Source organism: Hyaloscypha bicolor, assembly GCF_002865645.1.
Source record: "Hyaloscypha bicolor E unplaced genomic scaffold K444scaffold_182, whole genome shotgun sequence".
In the NCBI taxonomy this organism is placed as follows: domain Eukaryota; kingdom Fungi; phylum Ascomycota; class Leotiomycetes; order Helotiales; family Hyaloscyphaceae; genus Hyaloscypha; species Hyaloscypha bicolor.
Window position 1 is genome coordinate 1888872 of NW_020194684.1, and position 27243 is coordinate 1916114.

Sequence of the window (27243 nt, forward strand, 5' to 3'; positions counted from 1 at the left end):
CTAACTTTGAACTCGTGGCTAGAAGCAACTATTATGTCTCCATGTCAGACTAGAATTCTGGACGGAGAGAAACATACAAGACGCCTTGTATTCATTCCAAAAACTGGCATCAGCTACACTCTGTAAACCCTCGCCCTCGCCCTCCACCGTAAGCCTTCTGCTTGTGGAGTGGAAACATCTGCGCCGTGGTGCAGGCACGCTTGCCAACAGGGATGAGCGATTCCATGACGAGTATCGGAGACATAGTCGACTTTGGCGACTCGCAATATGCCCGACAGGGCAAGAAACAAAACTCATTGCTCCTTCAATTGTTTGCGGGCACGTTGTTCGAAGTGATTGCAGATAGGTATCTGGAGCTGTCCCTATTCGGTTAGCTCCACAGGGTGCTCCCTGCTCCGGATTTTCATACGCAATTTCTTGACCGAATTACTTGCTTTCCTCTTCATCCTTCCAAGTTTTAAACACGTAAGTCCTCAACGCCGCAGAAACATGTCCGCTCTTACTAACGCGTCTTTCGCAGATGATGAAAAGCCAGCGTGTTATTATGAGTACGATTCCTCCTCCTCAAGCTTCCAAATTCTCCCTTTACCGGGCCTCAGTGGTTTGGTTGTGAGAGGAGGCAGGAAGAGTGAAATAAGCGTTCGACACACACCTTGTTCGATACCGGACGCGATGAAGGCATCTCTGACCCTTGAAGCTTGGAAGGCCTTGCTGTGGCGGCTGAGGACAATGGGCTGGTCTATTCTATGGCTGCAGGCCGATTGCCAACAACGCTTTCTGCAGCAGGGCGAACGTGCAACCCCTCCCTCCCCCGACCCTCCCCCTATTCCCTTTTGTCTTTTTCTTATGTTACATGCAACTACGAGGGCCTTGAGAGATTGGATTGAACTGTGTTATGGTTGTCGCTCGGAGGATTCTGCGGAGGCTTGGAACTTTTTGTTTGCTCCATGATGACTCTGGAGCAAGGCGAATGTACAGATTTTTGACCCCCTCCCCTGTTCCCTCTTGTCCTTTCTTTGACATATAACTATAAGGGCTTTGAGAAATATGATTGGAGCTGTGCTATGATTGTGCTCGGAGGATTTTGCGGCGAGCTTGGAACTTCTTGTAAGGTTTCGAGGATGTTTTGGATCCGATTCATTATACTGCAAGCCAAAAGCAGGCTACTATTGTATCAGAATACTGAATTCATTCTCTCGAGTGGCTTTTTCTACTCTCCTCACTTTCCCCCGCACTGACCGCGGATGGCCCTGACCTTGATTTCTGGCAAATGTTTGGCCCTGTCTCATTCGCCAATCACGGGCGCCCCTCAAAATGACGCTGCGAGCCTGCAACTGACAACACTTCACAAGGCCAACTCAGCCACTGCTAACCAAGGCTCCCAGCACGCGCACCTTCGGGCCAAAGTCCAGCATATTGATTCCACGACTGGGCAAAAGATGCCACGTACCAGGGTCTGTGATTCTCCAGCCAACTTCTAGTTTCAGGGGGGCATCCGGTAGTCGTAATAGCTCCGCTCTGTATCATTTCGAGAGAGATTGTTCAGGACCAAGAGACACGAGCAAGCTGCCGACCTCACGAAACGACGAACCCGCAACGCAAACATTCCCTCCACCCGCGATTCTGGACCGCAGATTCATCCGTCCTACAAGCCCTTGGATACGTGAAACAATTACACACTCGGCCGTTCGTCCCTGCAGAATAGAGGGCAGCTTCACCGTATTGGCCACAAGCTGTCGCAAGCCTGCCAGCATTGCCCTGAGCTGCGATGGCGAGTTCATTCGAGAAGTCGGTGAAAGGGGCGACCAAGATAAAGGTAAGCAGGATATTGAATCCAGATTTGAGCACCCCTTCCTTGCACGACTTTGCTAACTTTCGATGTCGACAGGCCGCACCTCCGAAGTCAAAGTATGGTTCTCCCTAGACTCTGAACTGTCCGGAAGTAAACTGACCATACCGGCGGAATAGATATATCGAACACATCTTAATAGCGACGCATTCAGGAGAAGCCGGTGTGGGCGAGGTGTTCCGGGCGCTGCAGAACCGCCTGCGAGATTCAACATGGACGGTAGTTTTCAAGAGTTTGATCACAGTTCATCTGATGATCAGGGAGGGATCGCCAGATGTGACTTTGGCTTATCTAGCACGGCATAGATCAATGCTTGCCATAAGCAGCTTCTCTGATGGTATGTATACCCAGAATTAACATCAACGCGCTTTGCGATAGTTCAGCCATGAGAGGCAACCTTATGGAGACCGTGCTAACAGAGCATGGTGAAGTACAAACCCAGGGCCGGAACATTCGACATTACACGAACTACTTGAACGAGAGAGCAAGGGCATACCGGGAAACGAAATGCGACTTTGTCCGAGGGGCTGAGAAAAGGTTGGAGAAGATGAGTGTTGACAAAGGACTGCTTAGAGAGACCGAGACTGTTCAACACCAGATTACGGCGTTACTGAAATGCGATGTTAGTATCTGGTTCTATAGGAACGAAAGACTGTTGCTAAAGAGCTCTAGGTCATGGAAAACGAGGCCGAGAACGAGATCACCATTACCGTTTTCCGAATGTTGATATTGGACCTTCTGGCAATGTACCACGTTGAGAACCAAGCGATGATCAACATACTGGGTAAGATCCTTCTATCATAGTGGGGCGTTTGAACTGACCGGAGTGAAGGCCATTTCTTCGAAATGTCGAGACCAGACGCTGAAAGGGCAATGGAGATTTACAACAACTTCGTCAAGCAGACAGACTTTGTGGTCAGATATCTGAGTGTTGCTCGACAATATGAACACCAAACTCGAGTAGAGGTACCGAAATTGAAGCATGCCCCAGTAAATCTTGGAAAGCAACTGGAAGACTACCTGATGGACCCGGACTTTGAGATCAATAGGAGACAGTATTTGGCAGAGCAAGAGTCAAAGAAAGGCAAATCCGGAACCAACGGAGTGAGCAAACCATTTGGAGCAAATTCGAAAAGCGAGTCAGAATCTCGAGCTGCGGCAGGACGAAACTTCCCGGCTGCATCTGAGGCACCAGCCTCGAAGCCAGCCCAACCAGCAAAAGGACCAGATCCAGATCTTATTGACTTCTTTGATTCGATTGAACAAAATCAACAACCAATGGCAACTCAACCCGGGATGCAACAAGATGCCCCTCAGTTCAATGGTGCGCCCTTTCAGATGCAGCAGCCACAGCAATTCCAGCAAAATGGATTTGCAGCCCAACAAACAGGATTCCAGAATCCAAACCAATTCCAACAACAACCTTTCAATACTGGATTTGGTGGGCCTCAGCAACCCCAGCCAATCCAGACGGCTTTCACAGGAGCAGGTTTTGGTGGCTATACACCACAACCTTCTTTCCAACCAGGAAATCTCTCGTCAATTCCACAAGATACCCCAGCAAGTTTCCAGCCACAACAACAGCAACAACAGCAACAACAACAACAACTTGGAAACATGCAAGCTGGCCAGCAGACAACCAATCCTTTCCGGTTATCCATGATGGCGAGTCCAACAGGCATGAATGGACCCTCATTTCCTGCATCCCCTCCAATAACGTCTCCAATGACACGCCAATCAACGAACCCATTCGCCAAGTCGATACCTCCACAAGTTCAACCATTTTCACCACCACCCGACCAGCAGTTTCAGCAGCAAATACAACAGCAGCCAACCGCTGCCCCACTTCGCCCTATGGCTACTGGGACAAATCCATTTGCCAAGAACCTCGCTTTGAATGCTGCTGCACAACGACCTCAGACGAGTGCAGGATTAATGGCACAACCAACTGGCAGCACGAATCCCTTCCGGCAATCCCAATTTGTAAATACGGCGACAGGAGCTGGTTGGCAGAATAATCAGCAACCGATAGGTGGCGGTTTGGACAATGTTGAAACTATTCCAGTATTTCCAAGACCTGCACAACAAACACCGTGGGGGCAGTAGGCAAGGGGAAGTGTCTTTCTTTTCACGATTATCAAGATCATTGCAGCACGGCGTTACGAGAGAAGTCAGGTCGAAATACGACGTGGTTAGGCATTAAATGCATAATGTGATATTACAAGGCCCTTCTAGATGAGAATTGGCGATGGAAAGGGTCATCTAATGAAAGACCTGACACCTGAAATGCTCCTTTCCCTCAAATTGAACGCCCGTGACTATACTTCTCCGAACTCCGTAAATGCATTCCGGGACGCTAAAGTAGCAATTAAAGGCTCTCAGAAAACATCATCCAGCTCCATTTTGTGCTCGATCTTCATTTTGCCAGCTGATGCTTCAACTGCGGCAGCAGTTCCTACACTCGCAGGTGCTGCTGGCAAACTTCGACCAGCTACCTCGTCTTCTATAAAGACTCCGAGCCCGGAAAACGCTTCGAACATAGTTCTAGCATAGTACTCCTGTAGACTGTAGCCTCCTGCCATATGTCGTATATCGCTCTTTGCATTCGACAACCACTCATTGTCGTAGTCGCCCTGCAGAACATAACGTGAAGGCGTAAGATCCACTCCTCCAAAAGGATCGTAAGGCTTCTCAGCAACAGGAGCCTCCTTCTTTTTGAGCCCCCTAAGCGTGAGTCCTGGATCCCTCGCGCTCCCATTACTCTCCGCACCCTCCGCCAAAGTCCTCCTAGCAGAGCTCTTCTTCAGAATAATCTTCTGAGCCTGCTGCGTAATCTTGTTGGCATCCTCATCGGTATTCGCCAGCCTCTCCAACACATCCCTCTTACTCTTGGCTACATCCAGCTTCTCCTCTTCCTCCTCCCTCAAAACAGCCATCCTCCTCTGCCTCGCTGCCTCCTTCTCAGCCTTCTCCCTCCGTTTCTCCATCTCAATCTCCTCCAGCCCCGCTCTCCGATTCTCCTCAATGTCCCCCATATTACTCTCCCTATATGCCTTCAGCCTCTCTTCCGCCTTGGTCTTCTCCTCCTTCGTCCCCTGCACCAAATCAAAGATCAGACACTCTACGTCGTCGAGGTAGTTGTTGTAATCGAGCAACGTCTCGAACTCATCCTGTCTCCGGTTGAACACCGCGCCTACTCGTTTCCTAATATCGACTTCGCGTTCTACCTTCAGGTCGCCGAAGAATGCTTTATGAAACCCTTTCTTACGCAGGGTTTTGCCGCAGTAGGGAACGGGGCAGGAGGCGGGGCCGGAGGTGAAGATGCGGTCGACACAGGTGGAGCACATTTTGTGGTAGCATTCTGGGTTGATGAGGAATTGGAGGGAGGGGTTGAGGTAGCGGTTCGACTTGCAGACGGGACATATGTCATCGGAGGGGTTATTGTCGATGGGCTTCGAGGCCCCGTTGCGCATCATTATTGCGGTCGAGTTGGAGGAAAGGCTTGGTGGGGATGAGAGCTGGAGGTGAGGTTGCAAGGACGAGGCTGTTGGTTTTGACTGGCTCCAATTTCTGGGTGGCGGTGATTCAAAGCCTTGTCCTCGAGAACATCCCACCACCAACATTGTCAGGAATAGAGCAACGATGGCAGACAAAGGTAAGGTTAGGGTCAAACTATTGTTTCTTTGATCATTGGTGATTGTATTTCATCTTTATATGAATTTTTTTTGACGCATTGCCTCTTGGATTTATACACTGACGAATTGCCTAGAACTTACGAAGGAAGAGGAGGCAGCAGCACGCATCAAGGAAGAAGAAGAGCAAGCTGCTCTCCCCTACAAATGGGCCCAAGCAATTGGTGACCTGGACATTACCGTCGAAGTACCCGGAAACCTCAAAGGAAAGGACCTCAATGTCGACATCAAGAAGAAGAAGCTTGTCCTAGGAATCAAAGGCCAAGAGCCCATCATCAACGTTTGTCACTCGAACCATCTTGGGTCCAAAGTATCAGAAGTTGATGATATATATAGGGCGACCTCCCACACGAAATACACGTCGATGAGTCAACCTGGACGCTCACTACCTCCCCCTCTGGCACCAAAATCCTCGAGCTACATTTGGACAAGGTGAACAAGATGCAATGGTGGGAACACGTCATTACCACGGCGCCAAAGATAGATGTCACAAAGATCCAGCCGGAGAACAGCAAGTTGGGAGACTTGGATGGTGAGACGAGGGGCATGGTTGAGAAGATGATGTATGATCAGCGGCAGAAGGAGATGGGGAAGCCGACTAGTGATGAGCAGAAGAAACTGGACATGTTGAAGAAGTTCCAGGTTAGTAGCATCCGCCGGTTCTTGTTGTTCTTGGTCATGAAGCGTCTTCTTGCTTGATGCATGTTGATGACTATGACATGGGACGAACGCAAGTTTGGGATGTTGGAAATGGGAAGCTGATTTTCAAATCTAGGACCAGCACCCTGAACTCGACTTCAGCAAGGCTAAGATGAATTAAGGAAGGGGTGGGGGGAAGCCTGTGATGTTGGTGAGCATGGTACGGTGTTATGGGTAATCGGATTGAAGCCAGTGATTCATGGACAAATGAGCAAAAGTTATTCTGAAATGAACACAATCACACTCTTTCCTGGAGGATATTGTTTAAAGTTAACTCGAGTATGAAAATGGGGTGCGACTTTGTGAATGTCCGTATCCTGACGGGACATTGGACCTAGATCACAGAGAACACTCTCTACATTGACTCTCCAAACTTTCTTGTTCGCACTCATTTGGATATTTTTGATATGGTACACTCGTTCTCCTAGTTCCTACACCCAGCCATAACTTTTATAATTCCAAAGCTGCTTACCCTCCCATTCTCTGCCCGGCCTTTGCTTGTTTGCACCTCTTTCCAGATGTCTTTACCGCTCACCAGCTAGTCGCCGGCTCTGAACTTCTGACAGAGCCTTGCTTCCACTCAGGAAACCTACCAATCCCACAACTCCAGCAGCAGGTAACATCTCGAAAAGAGTCCAGTTATAGTAGTATAGGTAGAAGATGCCCTCCATAGCCAAAATTGAGCTGAAGAAGAGACTGTGCGAGATGGGAGCAGCGCCTACGGCTTTTGAGAGGTGGTCGAGGTTGGCTCCAAGGTAAGCCCACTGTCTCTGGTTAGCAAATGCACAAACTTCAGTTGGAACATTGGCACTTACAACCCCGAGGAGAACTGGCACAGTAGCCAATACTGCAAGAACGAAGAACATAGAAACGATTTTGGGACCGCTCTTGGGATCTGCTCTGAAGATGTGGTGGATATCCTCCAACTTTCCGTATCTCAATGGCTTCTCGTATTTTGGTAGTGGCGCGTTGGGGTCAGGCTTGACGTCCAGGTTGAAGACATGGTTGCTGAATGCTTGGGAGGAACCGAATGAGGCGAGAAGGAGGGTGGCTCGGAGGGGTTGAGAGGATATCAAGAGTTGGGCCGGGAGGTCCTTTTGTGACTTGGCTATTGTTAGCTTGTAGTTTAAAGCGAGGACTTTGTAATACATACAAAATCAACCTTTCCTTTGCCAGTATCCTTCACAGAAAATGGGAATGTGGCCTCCAATCCAGTGTCCTGATCTCTAAGTAGGAGGAAAGCTTGATGTGGTCGTTTGGCCTTGCCATTTTCTGTCGCTGTCAAGATAATCTTAAGGGAATCTGCCGAGCCTAATGTTACGGGCTTCGCAAGAGGAGCATGATCCGAGAGTCTGTGCAATTGGGATTAACAAATGTCCTCTTCGAAAAATGAAGCTGTCGACGTACTTGTCCTTGAATGCACCTGCGGTGTTACCTTTCCCAGTTACAGAGATGATTGCTTCGTCAAAATTCCATGATGAAGCTGCCTCTGCAACGCCCGCACCCAAAAGCAGCAACGAGGGGATTAATGAGCGTAGGAATCGCATTGTTGAGTTGTGTTGTTGTAGGGTTTGAAATTCGTGGAGCTTCAAGGCCGCGTATAATTGAAAGGTGTCTCTCGGGACTTTGCGCAATCCGGTCGCCGTAGTAGCGCCACTTAGCGCAAGCCTCCCCTTTTCCATCATCGGCTTCACTCTCAGTGTCTGACCTCACAACGAAAGGTTCAATTTCTTTTCTGATTCTTCCATGAACCTTCTGTACTACTGTCACTGATAATATATTGTTAGATATCCCATTAGAACCAGCGAAGGTAAAAGCCCCGACCTCCAGTAACTATTCCTTTCTTCAGTACACGTCTCAGTTCGACCCTCTTCCTGTCTCGTAATGTTTTACTTCTTCAAATTTCACCAGAAGGTTGCCTTAAGCTTACGACAAGACGGCGCATCTCTTCGTCTCTTCGTCGTATTTGCAGTTTAAGTCAGAGACAGAGATCAAAGTATCAGAAGTTAGGTACTCTACTGTGATTAGGTCGCTGATGGCAGTTTTCGTGGGATTATGTCACAGACCTATAAATAATAACTGGGTGAAGAAGAGCAATAGCGATAAGTATTATATTTGCTTCGAAGAATGGGATGGGGAAGGAGTAACGTCATGAGTTGGTCTATGTGCAGAGAGTTTGTGTAGGAGAGGAGGGAAAGAATATACTGATGCTCTGACGAAGATGGCTGCTTATTTTGTCCACAAGCTATAGAAAACACTTTATCGAGTTTGGTCTTTAAGTGAATAACACTTGACTATACGAAATATAACTTCGAGAGTAAGCACGTGATCTTCAATCCTAACTATCACGTGGCTTGGCTGACGGCGCGCTCCGATGTAGCGGAAGTGTACGGATCTTATCTAAGTTTCCGCTTTTCCAAAGCCAATTGTGCAGGCGATCTTTCTCCTCGGTCTCATAGGCTGCGAATTCCCTCAGAATCTTTCTTTTGCGGGTCGCTATTATGCTTGCAAGCCCGCGGCGGCCGGAGTCCATCTTCTACTGCGGGGCCGACCGCTCATAGATGTATATATAAGTTTTGTCTTCTCATCTTTAGACAATCTTCATCACCCCAAATATCCAATTTAATCTACAATTACTCATCCCCACACTTATCGAACAAAATGGCAGTCCAGACTCTCGAAGTCCACCCTCTCGATGGCCCCCACCCCCAGTTCGGGGCTGAAATCGATAATGTCGACTTAGACAACCTTTCAGACGCAGATTTTGAGACTATCCGGAATACTTTGTACAACTACCATGTCATTGTTCTTAAGAATCAAGCTGGTGTCTCCCCAAAAGGTAGAGCGCTTTCAAAGTTTCTGATTGTTGCCAAGGTGCTAACAGAGTTGGACAGCTCAATACGAAATCACCAAAAGATTTGACCCAGCTTGTGAAGGCAACTATGGCCACGGAAAGACCCTTGATGCCAAGCGATCCGTTCTTCACCCAGATCTCAAGACAATCCCCCACCAGCCACAAGTCCAAGTAATTGGTAATGGACACTATGACGAATACGAGGGCTTGAAGGACATCACTCTGAAGCATCCTCACCACAAGAGCTTCCACAAGAGTGTTATCTCTGAGGAGGATGATTTGGACTTCACGAGATTCTACAGATGGCACATTGATGCTGCTCTTTACGCTCTAAACCCACCAAAGGTCACCTCCCTAATGGCTGTCAAGGTTCCTGCTGGAAGACGCCAGACACTTCGATATGATGATGGGACTGGAGAGGAGATGGACGTCCCTCTTGGAACCACCGCTTTCGTTTCAGGCCAGAACATGTACGACATCCTAAGCGAGGAGGACAAGGAGTTTGTCCGTGGAGCAAAAGTCGAATATGCAGCGCATCCATACATTTGGATGAGTCCAGCCAAGAGCCGAACGGATGGCCTGGGAATGATCTCTGATGGATTGGAATTGCCCCTTTCTGAGCTACCTCCCGTGGACGAGAGTCAAATTAAGATCTTGCCAATGTGCTGGAAGAATCCTGTGACGGGCAAGCTCGCTCTTCAAATCCACCCGTCAGCTATCAAGGCCATTCACAAGCCAAACGGAGATGTGATCACGGACTTGAAGGAGGCCAGGGATCTAGTTCATCGATTGCAGCGCCCTGCCATCTCCCCTAAGTATGTGTACGCACATGACTGGGTTGAGGGCGATTTCGTCCTCTTCAATAACCAAGGTGTGACACACTCTGTTGTTGGTGCTTTCAGCCCTGAAGAGCGCCGCTTGTTCAGACAGTGCAACATGGCAAGCAGCGAAGGTGTGATGGGAGCTGACGGGATCCTCTACTAGGGGATGACTGAGACTTGGGCGGAGCGAAGATGATGACATGTGCTTGATGATGCTTTTGCTTTCTTGTGATTGTGGGAGCATTTACGAACTCGGCGTTTTGGATGTATCTAAGCCTCAATGGAGAGGAACTTGGCATTTGAACGTAACAAAGCGTATACCCTTTTGGCTTTTGTTGCAATTTGAAATAGAATATAGTTTTTCCTGCACATTGTGCTCTCCAGATTATGACTTGCTGTGAACCTCAAATTTTTGGAAGCTCCACATTTTGAAAACTCTTTCATGTGATAACGGTACCTGCTTCGAATATACAAGCTACTGGATCTGGGCTTGTGACCAGAGTCTGACTGATCCAGCCATATGGCTGGTAGTTGCTTACACGCGATACGTAACTTGAATGGCCGTCACATGCTGGAGCTTCCTCTCCCCTTACGACGGGATCACCGTTACACAACGTCCCTCGAATGCGGTGCAACCACTTCATTGCCAGCTCACCGCCGCCAGCAGACATATACCCGAGACCTCAGCCGCGTGATGTGCATCGAAAACAAAGCCCTTCCTTACACCTGTGTAGAAAATGCTCAAATCTTCAACTTGAAGCTTGTGATTAAAGCTTTAGAGGAGCCATGGAGGGGCGTGCATGGCTTGAAGGAAAGATACACACCCGGCTAGCGGATCTCGACGGTCCGCTGTGTCCTCCGTAAGTAGTCTCCACGTAAGGGATGTCTCAGTCAGCGCTTCACAAGCTTTGTGGCAAGCTGGCAGCCATTTTCTGATTCGTAATTGGTGCGGGCCAGCCACTGCAGAAGCCAGGCTCGCTGTCAGGGTCTCAAGAGGAAATAATAAGACACCGCTCTGAATCAGCTGAGCATACACTCCATCCCACAAAATGACGAGCAGGTTCCCCGAGGTAAGCCTAAACTGCTCCCCCCCACACTCGGAGATATGGGGGAGAACAAAGGCATTGGCCAGAGCAGTCAGCCAGCTAAGCCTGCATCGCGAATCTTTGCCTGATGCTCCAACGAGACTGGAAAATCCAGAAGAATGACAAGTTAGAAAGAGGCTTGATACACATCCCACACTCTAATTGAGCAAGTTATGGGCAATCAGCTGCACGCAAGGGATCTCTTTCGTGCAGTGCAGTCCGGCTTTTGCGGGCAGATGATTTGGTGGAACAGCAGAAGGGTCCCCTCGTGACGTTGTGAATCGTTCCAGGATTTTGGTTCCGCCAATTCCGCACCCCTGATTTGGTACAGTACATCACATCACCGCCTTCTCGGGCCTGTTCCTAGCGTGGTGGTACATGCATTTCAACCTTTCGCAACTACTTGTTCTCACCCTTTTAAAACTCTATTCCCGGGCCTACCTCCGTCTCACTCCCATCAGAGAGTATATCAAAGAATTCAGTTAGGAGAAGCAGCCAGCGTTCATGGCGCGCATCGAAACGAGATATGGTGCTACTAGAATACCTCCAGAAGAATTGCGTCGACAATAGCAAAGGCCCCCATAAACAACCTCCGGCGTCGGCACCAGTTAGAGGATTTATTTGTAACGACGACTCGGGTTCCACACACCGCACGTCGCTGTCGAGGTGGGGCTTACTGGGCCCGGCTGCTAGGATTTTGAGAAATGGCGTGGGTTTGGTCAACAGTACGGTTTTGACACTGAGGGATGGCTTGATGGAGGAGGAAAGGGAGGCCAGGAGGAGGAAGGAAGAGATGAGGCAGATTCTGGGGCTGCGGATGCAGAACGCGGAGACCATGGAACAATGGCGGACGGCAGCCAGGGAGTTGGACGTTCTGGAAGACAACGTGGCCTGGAAGGCCGACTCCACGTCCTCCGAATTCGATGGCCCGCTGATTGAGGCACGACTGAAGCAACTGGATGAGGCAAGAACGAACGTAGATATCAAGGCCATGCTGAATCTTGTGCGGACTGCGCTGGTCAGGGATTTGGGTGGGATGGGCAATCGAAGGCTTTACCAGCACTCGCACATTGGGACGAAGGACTTGATTGAGCGGTACATCGACTCGACCATTGACACTATTCGAGCCCTTGTCGAAACGAGCAAATACAGCCTACCGGATGGCGTTGAGACGAAGGACATCCTAGAGCAGGTCGTTTATGCTAGACAAGCCTTTGGAAGGAGTGCTCTGTTATTGAGTGGAGGAGCAACTTTTGGCATGAATCATGTCGGAGTTCTGAAAGCGCTTTACGAAACAAGGCTCCTGCCGCGGATTATATCTGGTGCTTCCGCTGGAAGCATTGTATGCGCTGTGCTTTGCACACGAACAGACGAGGAGATTCCAGATGTCCTGGCTTCCTTTCCCTTCGGTGATTTGGCAGTCTTTGAGGAGCAAGGAAAGGAGGACGGGATCCTCGATAGGCTGCGGAGATTACTGACTGAAGGATCTTGGATCGATATAAAGCATCTGACCAGAGTGATGCATGATGTACTTGGCGACATGACCTTCCAGGAAGCTTACAACCGTACCCGGCGAATTCTCAATATCTGTGTTTCGTCGGCCTCTGTCTACGAACTTCCTAGGCTTCTCAATTATGTTACTGCGCCGAATGTTATGATCTGGTCTGCTGTGGCAGCCTCTTGCTCGGTGCCTCTTGTCTTTTCATCTGCGCAACTGCTTGTCAAGAATCCAGCCACCGGCGAGAACTCTCCCTGGAACCCAACCCCACAACACTGGATCGACGGAAGTGTGGATAATGATTTGCCAATGACCCGGTTGGCGGAGATGTTCAATGTCAATCATTTCATCGTTTCGCAAGTCAACCCCCATGTTGTGCCATTTCTGGTCAAGGACGAGGAAGCCATCGCGAAGGATGCCCAGTCTGATTCGGCTGGACCAGGCTTCGTCTACACTCTCACCAATCTGGCCAAAGACGAAGCGTTACATAGACTGCAAGTAATGGCCGAACTGGGCATATTTCCAAATCTAGTCACGAAATGCAAATCCATCCTAAGCCAAAAGTACTCGGGAGATATTACGATACTTCCGGCGATAGATTACAAAGATTTCCCACGGATGCTCAAGAATCCGACTTCGGATTTTTTGGTCCAGGCCTGTTTATGTGGAGAGAAAGCGACATGGCCGAAGTTGAGCAGAATACGAAATCATTGTGCAGTAGAATTAGAATTAGATGCAGCAGTGCAGACATTACGGACGAGGGTGGTGTTTAGCCCAAGTCAGGTTGATCTCCGGCGAATGTCGACTGGAAATACGTTTACGAAGAGAGTGGGGCGGAGGAGAGGTAGTGGCGGAAACGTGCTGCCACTGCAATCCACGCGCGATGAAGAAGGAGAGTTCTATATCAGAAAGAGCCTTTCGAGACCGCCATTGAGAACAGCGAGCACACAGCTGAACCTATCAAGGAAATACATACAACCAGCAAAGCCTTGGTTTCGATCAGTCCATGCAACTCCTCTGCCAACTCCTCAGATCGGAGATGCAAGACCGGCGAAGAATCCCTTTGATCTTCATCTTCAGCTACCCGATCTCTCCTCAGCTGGAGAAACGACGCATTCTCCACCCAGCTCAGATGCAGATATCGACTCCCATACGGATGAAAGCAGCCCGGAGCCCGACGCAGCAGACGATGGGGTTCCGGGTGTGGGTCTCTGCCACAGCCCCAACAGCCATGCTCGGCGAGCCCCTGGAGTCATAGATTTCTTCTCGGCAAGCCAGCCAGTAACCGCTGGAACAGACCACGTTCTGGCGACCTCGCCTCTCTCGGCACGATCGAACGTGGGATTCACGACATCACCTAATTCAATGACGAGAAGATCCGGGGAGTTCAATAAGAGCGTCGGGACGAGCGGTCCGGATATGAGATACAAGAGGTTGTTCCATTCACAACCTCAAACGAAACCAGAAGAGAGCCTCAAAGTTCCACCGTGAGAGAAGACGAATACGAGAGACGCGAATATTCATCACATTTCGATTGAGAAAGATACCATCGCTTAATCTAGCGAATTGCATAGGGACGGGAAGTCATGAGCGGTGTTTTAAGGGATTGAGTGCATTGAAAAGAGGATCGGTGCACGGGGTTGGCGTTAGAAGGATTTATGTGGAGACGGGACTCGCCGTCGTTGAGAAGTTTAAGAGACGAGCATTTACTTACAGTGGCATTAGCATGAGAGATTTTCCTGAATCCAAACATTTTCTGTTGACTGCGTGTCTCTTTTTCAGTGAATGTAATTCCCTTTCAGTTGGGTCTCGACTCATGCCATCTGGATACTTCGTCCAAGGAACGGAGAGCTATGACTTGGCAAGTGCCGGTATCCCGTTCTCGCTTTCACCTGTTTGGCAAACTTGCAATTGCTCTCATTTCAATTCACATGGTCTGAGAGGGGTCTGATTCTTATCGAGGACGGGTCTCGAGCTCTAATTTTGTTTTCAACTTCGCCTTGACTATTCACACAAGCAAACCGCTTCCTGCAACACCATCAACGTCGCCGATCCCACCTAAAGCAACCCCACCAACTCCTCACCAAATTCGGCTCACAAAACTTACACGGGCGTCTCTTCTCAACCTTTCCTACTTGAACGAACTTGCACGTGATATGGGTCAAGTGATCCCATGCACTGTCATGACAGGTGATTACCTCCCGAGGCGGCGCTTTAGCACAGAGATGAGTGCGGTATGTGATGCATTCACAGCCGTTGTATGAGATCATGGTCATGCGGCACATTGAGAGGATTTGTGATTTGCTGATTTACTGAGATTGCCAAAGGGGCGGTAGGGGTAAAGAGGAAGAAGAGGTATTATTCTGGTTCTGCTCTTTTGAACAATGTGATTGTGCGATGACTCGTGGCTTCTTTGTATTGAATTACGATCGAAGACACGATATCGAGTCTAGGGGCTGGATTTCTTTGTCAAAGTATCAAAGCGTGATTCTGCTTCAATATCTGAACCTTGGGAGAAGAACTGGGAGTGGGTGTTATGAATGGGAACGTCACTTTAGTCAAGAAAGACGGGAATTTGATTTGGGGATGATTGTTGCATTGTGTGACTACTCTACATTTGTGTATCTGTTGCTCTTGCAATTTGTAGAAATGTGGCCTGCACACTTCTGTATGTGTTTATTGTTCTTGCGATTTGTGGGGGATCTTCGCTCATCTACTGTTCATGCAATTTCTAGAAGTGGGGCCTGCCTGCTTCTGTTTTTCTGCTGTTCATGCAATTTGTAGGGGAATCATCTCTTAGGGTCTCCTTTACTTCTGGCTTAGCGAATTTCCCATCGGAGAGATAGGGTTTGTAAGTTGATGGGGTTCTCCGCAAGAGGCAACCGATGAAGCCGGTAGTGGGAGCGTTCTTCCCTCTGTGCAGCTTGGCGCTGCATTCAGGACACAACCCGTGTCGCTCCTCCTTGAACTTACGGAGGTCAGAGCACTTCTCTGCTGAGTGTATAGGAGCACCGCCGTAAGCACCTGGAGGCGCATTCTCGGGGCAGCAATTGACGAAGTCGTGCTTGTGACCGCAGTCGGTGAACTTGGCTTTTGTAAGCTTGCACATTCTGGACGATCTTTGCTGTTCTTCGTGGTTTGGGTGTCTTTTCGATGGTTCTTGGTGGTTTGGTAATTCGGGCGTTTTGATGGTGCTTGTGATGCGTTGAAGGGCAGATGGCGATGAGGAGAGAAAGAGCATGGGGTGATATGGATATGTGCCGAGACCACCGAGGCTGTTTCTGGCAGAGGTGAGCTGTTCTTGGGAATAAAGAAGTATGATGTTCTGCAGGACCAGAAGTCTGTCTTAAGGTGGAATGCCACAGTGTTCTAGGAACAAGCTAACATATTCCTCCTGTTTTTCTTTTGGGGAATGATTCTTGAATTGTCTCTTTGCTATGGACCAATCTGCCGTTATTCTGTTCTGCTATTCCGTTGACTTCTCCAAATGCCCAATCTTGTGGAGGAATAGCCCCGCAGAAAGGGCCTTGCATGGCTAAGCTCATACCTCCACGAGCAAGCCGCTCAAATCATCTTGTCAAGTTAGTGGCGCCAGCAACAGCACCAGGCGCACCCACCGCCGTTTCGTCTTGCGTGTTCATTTGATTTGCATGTGTGGCATTGCTCAAGACTGGTCTCTGGATCTACTCTGTAGCATGGACACCTTTTGCCGACCAGAACACGATGGCTGCCTAGTTCCCGGAGGGGGCAGATATCGATGTAGAGCTCACTACGCTCACATCCGCACCTGTACTTAGTTTTAATGAGTAGGCACATCTTGATGATGCGGAGGGAAGTTGTGATAGATGGTTATGATAAGGATGACGGGGTATATGCTGGGATGGATTTTTTATGGCCTGCCCACTGGTGCTGTTTGCTTCGGAGGCGCTGTTCGAATTCACAAACAAAGAATATGTATACTTTGCTGCGAGTGCAGGCTAAGCTCATGTTTCAATCCCTCCTTTATCTGTTGCAGCCATTAGTTCTAGTCGGAATTTGGAGGTGTTGAATTGAGTTTATAAAATTATTTGAGCGGATAGGTAGTTGAGAAGGCAATAGTCCCTCTTATGATCACGATGAGAGTGACTCTGTGTCGAGACAACTTTCCCATTTCCTTCGCCCAATATGTCTCCATTTTTGAAACCAAGAATAGCATTTCTGCCAACGAGGTGTGGGCTTGGGCTCCCCGCAAGCTGGGCAATCCCAAATGTATTCCACCGTTCTGGTCTCCGTAGTCCTTGGGCCGCAGAAGTGAGGAGTATAGTGAACGCAGGGCTGGATGAAAGTGATCCTGTGGCCGCACCCATAGTCGTAGTTTTTGATGATGCACATTTCGATGTGTTGGGATTCAGTTCCACAACGTTGATAATGGATGATATATTTCCGAGATGTGAGGATGATCAAGTCAAGGCGTGGCTAGTGTGCTGCAGAGTCTAGTAAGGAGGACGCGAGTCTGTTCTGAGGACCATCAGATGTCTTACATTTCTAATTCTTCTAAATTTAAAGAAGAAGCTGTTCTGAAGCACCCTTTCAAGGTGCAGGGCTGTTCTGACCTAGAGACTTGCAGCGAGAATTCAGCAAAGGGGGCCTTAGGTCATATGTAATCTGTACATCAGTGTTTCGAATATCAAAAATTCTTCACTATGCTCACGGCACGCATTTAATCAGGGATTTGCTTCAAAGATTAACTTTATAGTTGAGTATTGACTTCATATTTCATTTTATACTTAGCTCTGTTCTCTCACGCCGATTTCAAGCCCTCTTCTTCTAGTGAAAGCAAAGCCACCGTCCCAAACCCATTGCACAGCTTCGGCACCGCCCCGACATTTCGATGCATTCTTCTTGATAGTGGGAGCAATCAAGCACAGTGCAAGGCATAGAGGCATGTAGACCGTGTTTATTGCAGAGGAGTGTGCGGGTTTTGATACAACCGCAACCTCTATACTCAGTTATTGTCATTTTACACATTTTGATGACTGGTTCGGTAGTCAGATGCGCGACAGGCGGTGATAGAGTGAGACGGTGGTGAATGGTGGCCAGGGAAATTTGGTGATGAAGTGGGACAGGTGAAATTTATCAAAAATGTACACGCATTATACAGAATATCGGAGGTTGTTCCCATTGCTTTTTGTCTATTGTCTATTGTCCTGGTGAAGGCGAATCCCTTTGTTGACCCCTTGTCTCCAACATTGCCTTCATTCCTCTTAATCTCTGCACAAAGAAGTTCCCTTTGAGTGAACTACAAAGCATAAAGCCATTGTCCCCAGAGCTGTTAAAACAATGCAATCCCCGGAATTCAAGGATCCGTTCCGTACACTTAGATCTCAAGACCTCAACACCACCATCACCTCTCACGCCCTCGAGAATCAGCAAGATGTGTTTCCTGCTAACCAAGACGTACGATTGCCAACATTCCAACTTCATGACAACGCCATGCCACCAACACTTCACCTCGCGCTGGACGTGTGACCCTCAAATCTACCCAAAATTCTGCATAGCCCGAAACCTACGGAGCATAAATCTCTGCCACAGCTGCCGATCACGTGTAAATAGTTATGTCTTCATATCCGAAAGGCTGCAAAAGTACAGTGAACACTGGAACATGATAAACTGGCATGAAGGTTCGAGATTCACGCCAGTTGAATCGTGTCCGCCTGAAGTAAGGCAAGGAAAATGAAGTAATTCTTAGCTTAATAAACCAGCTTCATATCTCTCAGCGGAGAATTTATGATGTGCTGCCTTCACAAATTTTAATATACCCATTTCCCACCCTTTCTTTGGTACGTGTGTGCCTCCCTCTTCTCACTTCTCTTCGTCTTAGCAGGTAAAGTCTCAAAGCTCCTTCCATAGGTGGCAACCGCATGAGCAATACCTTTTGCCATCTGTACCCACACACCTACATTAGTATTCGCAAGAATATCTTGAGCGGTATGGTAATTTGGGTCATAAATCTGCCCAGCTGTTCCACCATAAAGCGCGACTTCCTCCTCTGTCTTCACACCATCAGCTCCCGAACTCAATCCACCACTTGCGATGCCAAAGTCCAGGAAAGGGCCGTAGTCCGAGCGACCGTCAAACTCTGTAGGCTGGGTAGGGATCCTAACGTCGTTCTTGTAGTAGTCTTCCCAGAGCTTTTCAATCTCAGCAGAGCCCGGTGCTAGGTAACGAGGGAGTCAGCAATTGCTCAATATGGGTTTGTTTTGAGAGAGGACATTGTCTTAAGAAAATCTCATGAAACAGCCGCAAATAGGAAAGAGTTTCTCCCCAACACCTACGACCAGTTGTGCCGAACGCCGAACCATCCCCATCGTAAATTTCATACACGAAGTTGGGCGAAGCAATCATGTCGAAGTTGATATAAAGACGGATCTTGTCGCGTTCTTCCTGTGGGAGAGTTGTAACATAGTGTTCGGCTCCGAGAAGACCTTCTTCCTCGCCAGACCACCACCCGAAGCGAATTGCGTTGTTGGTGGAGAACTTGGTCAATTGCAGTGCGACTTCGAGATTGCCAATGCTCCCGGACCCGTTGTCGTTGATTCCCGGTCCAGCTTCAACTGAATCAATATGTGCTCCAACTGCGAGGACGTTTTCCTTGTCGCCGCCCTTGGTTTGGGCGATCACATTATAGCTGTAAGTTTGTCAGTCAATTTTAGACGTATGTGGTAAAGCTAAGAGGCTACTCACGTGAGAACCTCGCTGAGTTCAACAATTAGGCCAGCAGTTGCAGTACCGGAGGCCACCAAAGCGAGAAGTGTTTGTCCGTCCGCCTGGGAAATCCCAACAGTAGGTGCATAGTTCCCTTCGCCTCCGAGAGTGCCCTGGAGGAGTCCTTCCACATTGTTGTAGATTACCGTGCCAATTGCACCCGCTGCTTTGGACAAGGCGGCTTTGGTGGCGAATGTGCAGGTGCCACGGCTGATGAGAGCAATCTTGCCAGCAAGTTCAGCTGGATAGTCGGCCTGGAAACCATTTAGCAAGTGATAATTTATGACCAAGTGTACATTGCAAACTCACAGCATCACATCCAATGTTTGCCACCGGAATCAAAGGACCTGAAGGCGTACCTGCGGCGGTAAATGTCATTGGGGCAGCCTCGTAAGTCACGCCGTCGACGCTCAAATCAGCACTGGCGCTGGGAACGGTAAATGGCTGCACTTCGATGTCATAGTACCCAGTGGCTGTAAGAGTGTCAACGAGGTAATTGACTGTGGCGTTATGACCAGGAGTTCCGATGTATCGGTTTCGCCCTACGGTAGCATATGCAAAGTCTTGGAGTGTTTGGCCCTTCTTAAGAAGCTCCGAGCGTAAGAGCAGTCTCCGCAATTGGTTCTGAAAATATTGTTAACTTGTTGTTCCACAATCTGCCGCCTGGCATCTTACAGATTGGACCAAAGGGAGCGCCCTTGGTTCAGGGGTAGGAACCGCTTCTGCAAGCAGAGCGAGAGTTACAAGAATACCTGTATGGAGAGAGAGCCGCATGATGGAGAAGTAATTTGCAGTAGGTACGGAGGACTTAAATTTTGAAAGCTGGGGGCATACCGCATTATTTTATACTTCAAATAGATATTTGCAGCAGAACCCCGCAGAATAGTAGTCCCTGGATACCAGAAAGCTTGCCAAGCACCAAATATTTGACTTGGCCACGCTGATCCAATGTCGGCCCGCAGCGCGATTGAGTGATATCTAAGCCACATCTCGGGCAGAGCGCGGCTGCAGCTCGATTTAGGAAGGAGCCAAGTGATATGAAAGGCTTGCGAAGGCTTGGAGTCTTGGATGCTAGCCAAAAAATCTGGGCGCGCGAGATTGTTGGTTCGCGAGAAAGCCAAGGAGAGGGGCAAAACGTATTGGTCGATCGGATCACGTGTGGCTCTCCTTTTCCCCACCCTCATTATGGCTTGCTGAAGAGATAATTTCAAGGAAGTGAAGAGTACGCCTTGAAAACTGGAAAGTCCCAATGAACAAATCTTCCCCCCCCCCCGGACACCGAACTTAGTGGGCCTCGGTTACAATACAACGCACGACCTGATATTCGAGTCGATTCAAGCATCGATGGATATCTGCATGTAGTTGGATATACTTTTATATCGGAGAAGTTCAAAAATTATACCAAATACCAGAACACCGTGAACAAGAGCAAAGGCTCTCGTTTCAGGCAGATTAAGTCTTGTCTGCCTGAGTGTAAAAGCGGGAAGATGAGTTAACTTGAAGTTTGATAATACAGGCTTCCTATTTCCAAAAGCGAAGCGTGTTTGAAATTGTAGTGCCTAGCTCAAATATCCTGAATTGGAAACAATATCGTCTCAATTCAGTGAAAGTTTTCTATAATGTGGAGAAAATGAATGCCATTTAGTTTAACTGTGCGGGACCATTGTGCTGTGTTACTGAACGATTTGAGAGCGATACAGTGACATCAGACGATCCTCCTTACACGGCCAAGATGTAAGAACGTTTGTGTAAGCTGAATATATATCCGAAAGACTTTCTAGGGAACATGACGTAGCGCTTGTGATCGAGAGATCGACGGAATGATATGTATAAGTAAAGCCTCCCGTTCCTTAAGGGAAGTCTCGAAGGCTGGGCGGAAGGAATGTCTATTTGCTGATTGGCAAGACAGACAGCTAAGCAATGTGACTGGCCGAAAAAACTACTGGTGATAACAAGTTTAATACGGTACTGACAATACTGACGATGTGAAGTAGGTTTGGTACCCCTTTTTCGCTCGCTTAAGCATTTCGTCAACGACCGACGAGAACCCAACCACGTTCAGATGATTCCAAGGTGGCTAGGGAATTGAGACAAGATGACGAAATAGCCTCAACATGGGCTATTCGTGCTCGAAAAAAAGCACTAGGGGAACGCCTTGGAAGGTTTGGCAAACTGGTTCCGATGGCTGAAAGAAATTATGCTCCTATTATTGTATACCTACTGCTCCACACCTAACTCCTGAACCCAGACTTCATCTTTATACGTGTATCCGGGTAAGCGACCCGTTTCCCTTCTAGCGTTCTACTCCATCGCTGGCGGGGCATCCCAAAAACCTTTCCAAAAATCTTGGTGTATCAGGAGAAGAAAAAAACGCCCTCTCCGTAAGGCTCGCTTTCCAGATCTAGCATTTCGAAGACCCTACGCTCTCTCGCTCTTCCCAAAACGTTGAAAATATAGCTTTTGCTACCTCAACCATCTCAAGAAAGCCTTCAGTAATATTTGTCGGTCGACAGGTTTGGGCACGTAGTCGTTCATACCCTGCGCCAGATAGCTAGCTACATCTTCCTTCAATGCATTCGCAGTCATAGCAATAATCGGCACGTCAATTCCTGCTTCCCGGATCTGAATGGCTGCGCCGACTCCATCCAGGACCGGCATGCTAATATCCATTAGAATGAGATCGTAGAACAAAGGCTTTCGTTTGGCTCGATCCACCGCCTCGGCTCCATTCATCGCTATATCGACATTGGCGAATCCTAAACCCTTGAGCATCATCTGGACAAGGGAAGTGTCAGCATATCTTGATTGAGATTGGCCGAGGATATTTGGGACAATGAGACATTGTCTCAGGGAGACTGTCAAAGAATAGGGGAACTGTCAAAAAATAGAAAAGGCTTTCTCGTCCAGGACCTACCAGCATGACTTTTTGATTAATAAAGTTGTCTTCTGCAAGAAGAACTCGCTTTCCGGGTGCTAGCTCTCTGACGAGCTCCAAAGAATCTGGGGCTGGGGACAATACGGAAGCTTCAAATTTCGCTGACAGCCGGTCCACTCGATTCAATGTATTGATCTTTCCCAGCTTAGCGGTGAACCAAAAGACGCTTCCTTGCTCCTTGGGGTTTGGGTGAAAACCGATGGCTCCTCCCATCAGCTCTGCCAAGCTCTTGCAAATTGACAGACCCAGTCCAGTTCCCTTATATCGCTTAGTAGCAGAAGTGTCAAATTGCGTGAATGGATTAAAGAGACTTCCGATAGCGATATCCTCGATACCAATTCCGGTATCAGTGATTTCCGTCCGAATAGTGAAGGATGTTTCATCCTCCTCCACGAGAGACGCATGGACATCAATTGAGCCGGACTCTGTGAATTTTACCGCATTGGTAATAAGATTCTGAACGACTTGCCGATACCGCAAGGGATCACCGAATGCAGTCGTCGGAAGATTGAGGTCAAGAGAAGTTGCTAGGCTGACTCCAGGCTTTACAGTTGTCTGAATGGAACGCACGATGGAGGTGACTAACGGGATTAGCAGCTTTTTAAGGAGGAATTTTGAGGGTACGCACTTAAGTTCGGAATAGAAACCGCTGTATCAGATGAAATAGAGAAAATTCCAGAGGAGAGCTTCGAGTAGTCCAAGATATCATTGATCACTTGCAGAAGAATGGAGCCGGACTCTTCCATCATGGTCCCGAGCTCTCGTTGTTCTGGAGTGAGCGAAGTCTGGGCAAATGAAGAGTTAGCAATTGCTCGAATAACGAGTGAGCCAGGCGTAGCGCATTGTCCCGGGAGACAGTCGGAATTCCCATCCATAACTTACATCCATGAGCAGGGTTAGGGCGCTGAGCATTCCGTGCAAGGGCGTTCGAATTTCATGTGACGTATTCGCAAGGAAGGCAGACTTAAGCTTTGCTGATTCTTCATACGCGGCAACAACTTGCGATTCAGCTGCTTTTCGTTCCGTGAGATCTCTTGTGACCTTTGAAAAGCCGATATGAACCCCATTTCGGGTGACGCACGTGATCGTAACCTACAGCGTAGAATTTCGGATCAGTATTGCGCTCGAAAGGGCAGAATTCGGAGGCAGGAAAATCTGCTCGAATAATATTCTCGCTCTATGTAGCTTGGGGGAACTCGTTCTCAACCCCTACGAGACAGATAATAATGCTCTGGGGAGTGAGACTTACGTTAGCCCAGAATTTGCTGCCATCTTTCTTATACCGCCACCCTTCATCTTCGACTTTTCCGTCTCGCAAGCAGATCTCTAACTCCTTCCTCGGCTTCTCGAAAATGATGTCGTCCTCGCCATAGAAGACGGAGAAGTGCTTGCCAATGATCTCCTCCGGTTTGTAGCCTTTCAATAACTGAGCGCCCGAGTTCCAGGTTCTGACATTCCCTTGGGTATCCAGCATGAAAATGGCATAATCTTTGACCGTATCGACGAGGACACGGTATGTGTCGTTTCTGTCTAGCTGGTCGTTAACTGCACAGCGTGATTCATGCTCTGCTGTTGTATCCTGGACTTCCAGCAGCACGTACAGCAGTTCATTTCCCTCAAAAATCGGGACAGCTCGAAGATTTGCATGGCATCGTCCCGTAGCCTGCTGCTCTGAGGTTGCGTAAACATTTCTTGCGGCGATTGCGCTGTCGACAACGAGCCGCAGCGCTGTCGGGCCGGGGACCAGGGTCCTCGATCTGACGAGGTCATAGACGTTGGATCCGAGGCATTCGTCTAAAGTTAGATGGTTGAGCGCCAGAAAGCTGGCAGAGACTTGGATGATGCGGAAGGCTGCGTCAAGGAGGACACTTGGGATTGGGGTGAAGGCTGCAAACGCCTCATCTATCGACCTTGAGCCCGAGCCCGGATTCGTCGAATTGGAAGCGACTTCCCCTGACGTCATCATATTATGCGCCGTGAAGTTCTGGATGTCAAAGGTCGAATCCAGCGGGGTGCTTGCAAACATACGATTTTCCGCATGCGAGCTACTGGTACAAAGATGGGATGTTCAAAAACTAGGCGGCAAACCCCAAGAAGGAGGAGCGCTCCATCGACGATACAAGTACGAGCACAACGCGGGCCACTCAGGAGTAAGTGAATCGGTCGATGGGTAAAGGTAAGCTGGAGTGTGGGAAAAGAAAGAAGGCGCTGCGACTCGGTCCCTGTGATGCGCGAGAGCAAGACAGGGCTCACATTTGGATGTCGCAGCTGGCGTAAAATGCCCCGAATTATTGGCTACCGGCGAGACCAAAGTCGTAGGACAGCTCGGTTCCTTGTTGCACAAAAAGAAGCATGTTCAGCTTTTGGCTTTTGGCTTTTGCCGAGGAATGTCACCACGAGGTCGGTGCGTGCCAAGATCGCCACACGTGACCAGAGCGAAATGAATTAGGGGGAAAAGAAGGAACAGTATGGCCGTCTGGTCTTGTCTTGAAGTACGCCAACCTGCTTACCGGAGAGAGCTCAGATGTGTGAAGCTTCAAATGGACTCATTAGCGTATGATCGCCCCCTTTTTATCGCTTTATATTTTAGCGAGCCATTGCTCTCCTTGGTCGAGGTAGGAATAGCACAGTTAACGTTTCCGTCTTATAAAGAGGTGTCGAGGCTCTATCTGCTTGTACTTGAGCGACTGGCATCCTGGAACAATTGTTGTTTGACTACCTTAATCTGCCTAGGATGGCTTCATTTAGTAGATGGTTGCCCCCCTTAAACCAGGAGTAAATAACAAAGCCAAGCCATTGAGCCTCCAATGCCCATCAGCTTTACATCTCAAGAGTAGATCTGACTGAAAGACTTCACTGCATTTATAAGGGAATCGCCGTGAAATTTGTGGTTGATATCCAAATCGGCGTCTGAGATCTCTGACCGTCATTTACCTTTGGCGTTCAGGTCTTAATAGCATCTATCATCCTCTGGCGCTTCTGCACGTTTTGCCGACTTCGGAGCTTCTACTGTAGTCAGGTTGTCATTGGAAAGTTAGGGGCATTTTTAGGCGAGACAGCCTTGTGGACCAAACCTCTGGAGATTATCTTGATCGACCCAACCATCTCCTCAACGCCGCCCAGAAAGCTGGAGTTCTGGAACACAAGTTCTCCATTTGAAAAGTATCAGATACCGCCTCCAACACTCTAGCTAATTGTTTTCCCTTTCACCACAGACATCCACAAGAAATACAGCGCGATCGCCATCCCAAAGCCATCGAGGCCAATTACAAAATGCCACGCGTTTCAATAACTCCCGAGCACATTGCTCCCTCCGCAATTCGTCTGTTGAATGGCCGTATCAGCGATCCCAAGAATTATCGACACCGAATAGTGCACGACGTTGTTGATCAGAGACGCGGCGATTCCCTGATGTTCTCTGGGCATCCCGTCGGTGAGAATGATTGTGTCGCGGGGAAAAGACATACCTATTCCCAACGGTATAACGATGAGGGGTACAAAGGTCTGCGCTCAATACGTCTGCCCGACTGGTGTGGTGGCAAGAAGGATCTGTCCTGTCAAAACAAGCCATTACGACAAGCATCATCCACGCAACTCTGATTTTGGACATCAAGAACCCCACAAGAGTCGATGCCGCTGAGCGTAACGGGGATCTGCTGAGCTGTAGATGAAAGCATGCTATCATGTCGGAGGTTCTCGATTAATTGCCAGAGATAGTATACCCAGATACCAAAGGACGCCCAACCGTGTTGGACAATGGACAGCGCGAATACGGCTTCCTGCGACAGGATATTGATGGGAACAAGTAGATGCCGAGCGACGTAGATTTCGAAGTACATGAACGCGGCAAAGAACAAGATGGCCATAACTCGGAGGATGTAGGTACATTGGACTTTCCAACGAACAACTCCGGCTTGGTTCCACGCGAAATTGAGCAAGACCAGACCCACTACTCTGGTGGTCGCCGCATTGCTTCCAGCAGTAAGGCTATTCTTATCCGTTGCTACTCTGGCTGCCGGAGCCGCGAAGACCGCGAGCGGTGTTGCCAGGAGGCTGAGAAGTGAGGGATGCATAGTTGCAAAAAATACAAATAACCTATCACGAAATTCAAGTCAAGCAAGACAAAAGCTCTTCATTTCTCTAGTGCAAAACTGATCTTTATCAATCTTCATGGCCAGGGAGTTAACTGTAGGTTCATCGGATCAAAACGACAAAGCACTTCAAATTCCGTCGGCTGCGCGCTGTGCCTTTTTCCCACGAGTGCTCACCTTTTTCAAGACTCGGTGATGGATCAAGGTATCACTTGATACATCTGGTATTAACTTCCTGCAGTCGACAAGGATTCCCCAGGTTCAGGCCCAACATACCCATCATACGGGACTTATTCGTTATTCGATCATTTCGCTCCTTCTAACCCTGTGGAGCCTCAAAGTCTCCCAGGATAGCGAGAATTCTATGTTCTGGGCGCGTAGGTGGATATCTTACTGACTTGAATCAGACGTACAAACGTTCAAGAAACTCAAAACTTGGAAGGCTCTCGAAGAAATAATCTGAAAGAGCGACAATGTTGATTACCGAGGCAGAAGGTACAGTACAAGGATCTGGATGGAACTGCGTAATTCGATTGTTGCTGATGGCAGGATCACTGGGTTCCAGATACCCATAGCGAGTGACATCCCGTCTTGTCTTGTTATTGATCTGTCTAAGGATAACCGCTTCGTTTTTAGCACGTGGGACATTCCCCCGGACCAAGCAAGCTCGACGATTCATGGTTTTCGAACAACGACGACGAAATGGCCCCAAATCTCGTCCTGCATCTCGAGAGGCAAATTGGGGAAGAGTGTAAATTTACTCAATGCATCGGCCTCGGTGCCGTTGAGAAAAGCCTGAGATAACATTAGTCCGTGATGTTTATGATCGCTGGGAGTATAGAGGCCCACAGCGGACGGAGAATCTGCGGAGGTGCAACGTCTTCATTCACGCTGGCCGAAAGTTTTTGGGACATTAGAAAAAGCACTTCCGGACGAAAGAGACAACTGGCCATGATCTGTCTCGAGCTCTCTTGG

The 27243-nt window shown here is 48.6% G+C and overlaps 12 protein-coding genes across 12 annotated transcripts; 6 read left to right on the top strand and 6 right to left on the bottom strand.

Moving 5' to 3' along the window:
• Window positions 1-398: 398 nt before the first annotated feature.
• On the top strand, window positions 399-1183 carry K444DRAFT_620366 (uncharacterized protein). The gene is made up of 2 exons (XM_024881692.1): window positions 399-465; window positions 521-1183. The coding sequence occupies exon 2, from the start codon at window positions 673-675 to the stop codon at window positions 949-951; it is 279 nt and encodes a 92-aa protein (XP_024728122.1). The 5' UTR covers window positions 399-465; window positions 521-672; the 3' UTR covers window positions 952-1183.
• Window positions 1184-1625: 442 nt separating this feature from the next.
• On the top strand, window positions 1626-4091 carry K444DRAFT_227344 (ANTH-domain-containing protein). The gene is made up of 6 exons (XM_024871198.1): window positions 1626-1816; window positions 1889-1908; window positions 1969-2186; window positions 2281-2471; window positions 2522-2633; window positions 2682-4091. The coding sequence occupies exons 1-6, from the start codon at window positions 1769-1771 to the stop codon at window positions 3953-3955; spliced, it is 1863 nt and encodes a 620-aa protein (XP_024728123.1). The 5' UTR covers window positions 1626-1768; the 3' UTR covers window positions 3956-4091.
• Window positions 4092-4227: 136 nt separating this feature from the next.
• K444DRAFT_647479 (RNA polymerase II transcription factor-like protein B subunit 3) lies at window positions 4228-5322 on the bottom strand (the record flags this gene model as incomplete). The annotated part of the gene is made up of 1 exon (XM_024885343.1): window positions 4228-5322. The coding sequence occupies one exon, from the start codon at window positions 5320-5322 to the stop codon at window positions 4228-4230; it is 1095 nt and encodes a 364-aa protein (XP_024728124.1).
• A 169-nt stretch (window positions 5323-5491) lies between these two features.
• On the top strand, window positions 5492-6563 carry K444DRAFT_707180 (CS-domain-containing protein; the record flags this gene model as incomplete). Its single annotated transcript, XM_024888155.1, has 4 exons — window positions 5492-5504; window positions 5619-5821; window positions 5878-6183; window positions 6317-6563. The coding sequence occupies 4 exons, from the start codon at window positions 5492-5494 to the stop codon at window positions 6359-6361; spliced, it is 567 nt and encodes a 188-aa protein (XP_024728125.1). The 3' UTR covers window positions 6362-6563.
• Window positions 6564-6764: 201 nt separating this feature from the next.
• Window positions 6765-7787, bottom strand: K444DRAFT_544324 (uncharacterized protein; the record flags this gene model as incomplete). Its single annotated transcript, XM_024876040.1, has 4 exons — window positions 6765-7004; window positions 7056-7343; window positions 7394-7592; window positions 7648-7787. The coding sequence occupies 4 exons, from the start codon at window positions 7785-7787 to the stop codon at window positions 6765-6767; spliced, it is 867 nt and encodes a 288-aa protein (XP_024728126.1).
• Window positions 7788-8675: 888 nt separating this feature from the next.
• Window positions 8676-10238, top strand: K444DRAFT_573721 (Clavaminate synthase-like protein). Its single transcript, XM_024877412.1, has 2 exons — window positions 8676-9079; window positions 9135-10238. The coding sequence occupies exons 1-2, from the start codon at window positions 8902-8904 to the stop codon at window positions 10076-10078; spliced, it is 1122 nt and encodes a 373-aa protein (XP_024728127.1). The 5' UTR covers window positions 8676-8901; the 3' UTR covers window positions 10079-10238.
• A 1087-nt stretch (window positions 10239-11325) lies between these two features.
• On the top strand, window positions 11326-14266 carry K444DRAFT_620371 (patatin family phospholipase-like protein). The gene has a single exon (XM_024881693.1). The coding sequence runs from the start codon at window positions 11527-11529 to the stop codon at window positions 13987-13989; it is 2463 nt and encodes an 820-aa protein (XP_024728128.1). The 5' UTR covers window positions 11326-11526; the 3' UTR covers window positions 13990-14266.
• Window positions 14267-15229: 963 nt separating this feature from the next.
• Window positions 15230-16031, bottom strand: K444DRAFT_636555 (uncharacterized protein; the record flags this gene model as incomplete). Its single annotated transcript, XM_024884006.1, has 2 exons — window positions 15230-15843; window positions 15884-16031. The coding sequence occupies 2 exons, from the start codon at window positions 16029-16031 to the stop codon at window positions 15230-15232; spliced, it is 762 nt and encodes a 253-aa protein (XP_024728129.1).
• A 546-nt stretch (window positions 16032-16577) lies between these two features.
• Window positions 16578-17139, top strand: K444DRAFT_227581 (uncharacterized protein). The gene has a single exon (XM_024871199.1). The coding sequence runs from the start codon at window positions 16663-16665 to the stop codon at window positions 16972-16974; it is 312 nt and encodes a 103-aa protein (XP_024728130.1). The 5' UTR covers window positions 16578-16662; the 3' UTR covers window positions 16975-17139.
• A 988-nt stretch (window positions 17140-18127) lies between these two features.
• Window positions 18128-20016, bottom strand: K444DRAFT_601506 (putative leucine aminopeptidase 2; the record flags this gene model as incomplete). Its single annotated transcript, XM_024878681.1, has 5 exons — window positions 18128-18694; window positions 18813-19165; window positions 19222-19496; window positions 19552-19866; window positions 19918-20016. The coding sequence occupies 5 exons, from the start codon at window positions 20014-20016 to the stop codon at window positions 18288-18290; spliced, it is 1449 nt and encodes a 482-aa protein (XP_024728131.1). The 3' UTR covers window positions 18128-18287.
• Window positions 20017-21396: 1380 nt separating this feature from the next.
• On the bottom strand, window positions 21397-24517 carry K444DRAFT_573731 (uncharacterized protein). The gene is made up of 5 exons (XM_024877413.1): window positions 23427-24517; window positions 23060-23269; window positions 22806-22962; window positions 22157-22758; window positions 21397-22017 (listed from the first exon to the last, which is right to left on the bottom strand). Exons 1-5 carry the CDS (start codon window positions 24201-24203, stop codon window positions 21706-21708), a joined length of 2058 nt encoding a protein of 685 aa, XP_024728132.1. The 5' UTR covers window positions 24204-24517; the 3' UTR covers window positions 21397-21705.
• A 754-nt stretch (window positions 24518-25271) lies between these two features.
• K444DRAFT_620375 (uncharacterized protein) lies at window positions 25272-26305 on the bottom strand. The gene has a single exon (XM_024881694.1). It carries the CDS (start codon window positions 26248-26250, stop codon window positions 25735-25737), a length of 516 nt encoding a protein of 171 aa, XP_024728133.1. The 5' UTR covers window positions 26251-26305; the 3' UTR covers window positions 25272-25734.
• Window positions 26306-27243: the final 938 nt, after the last annotated feature.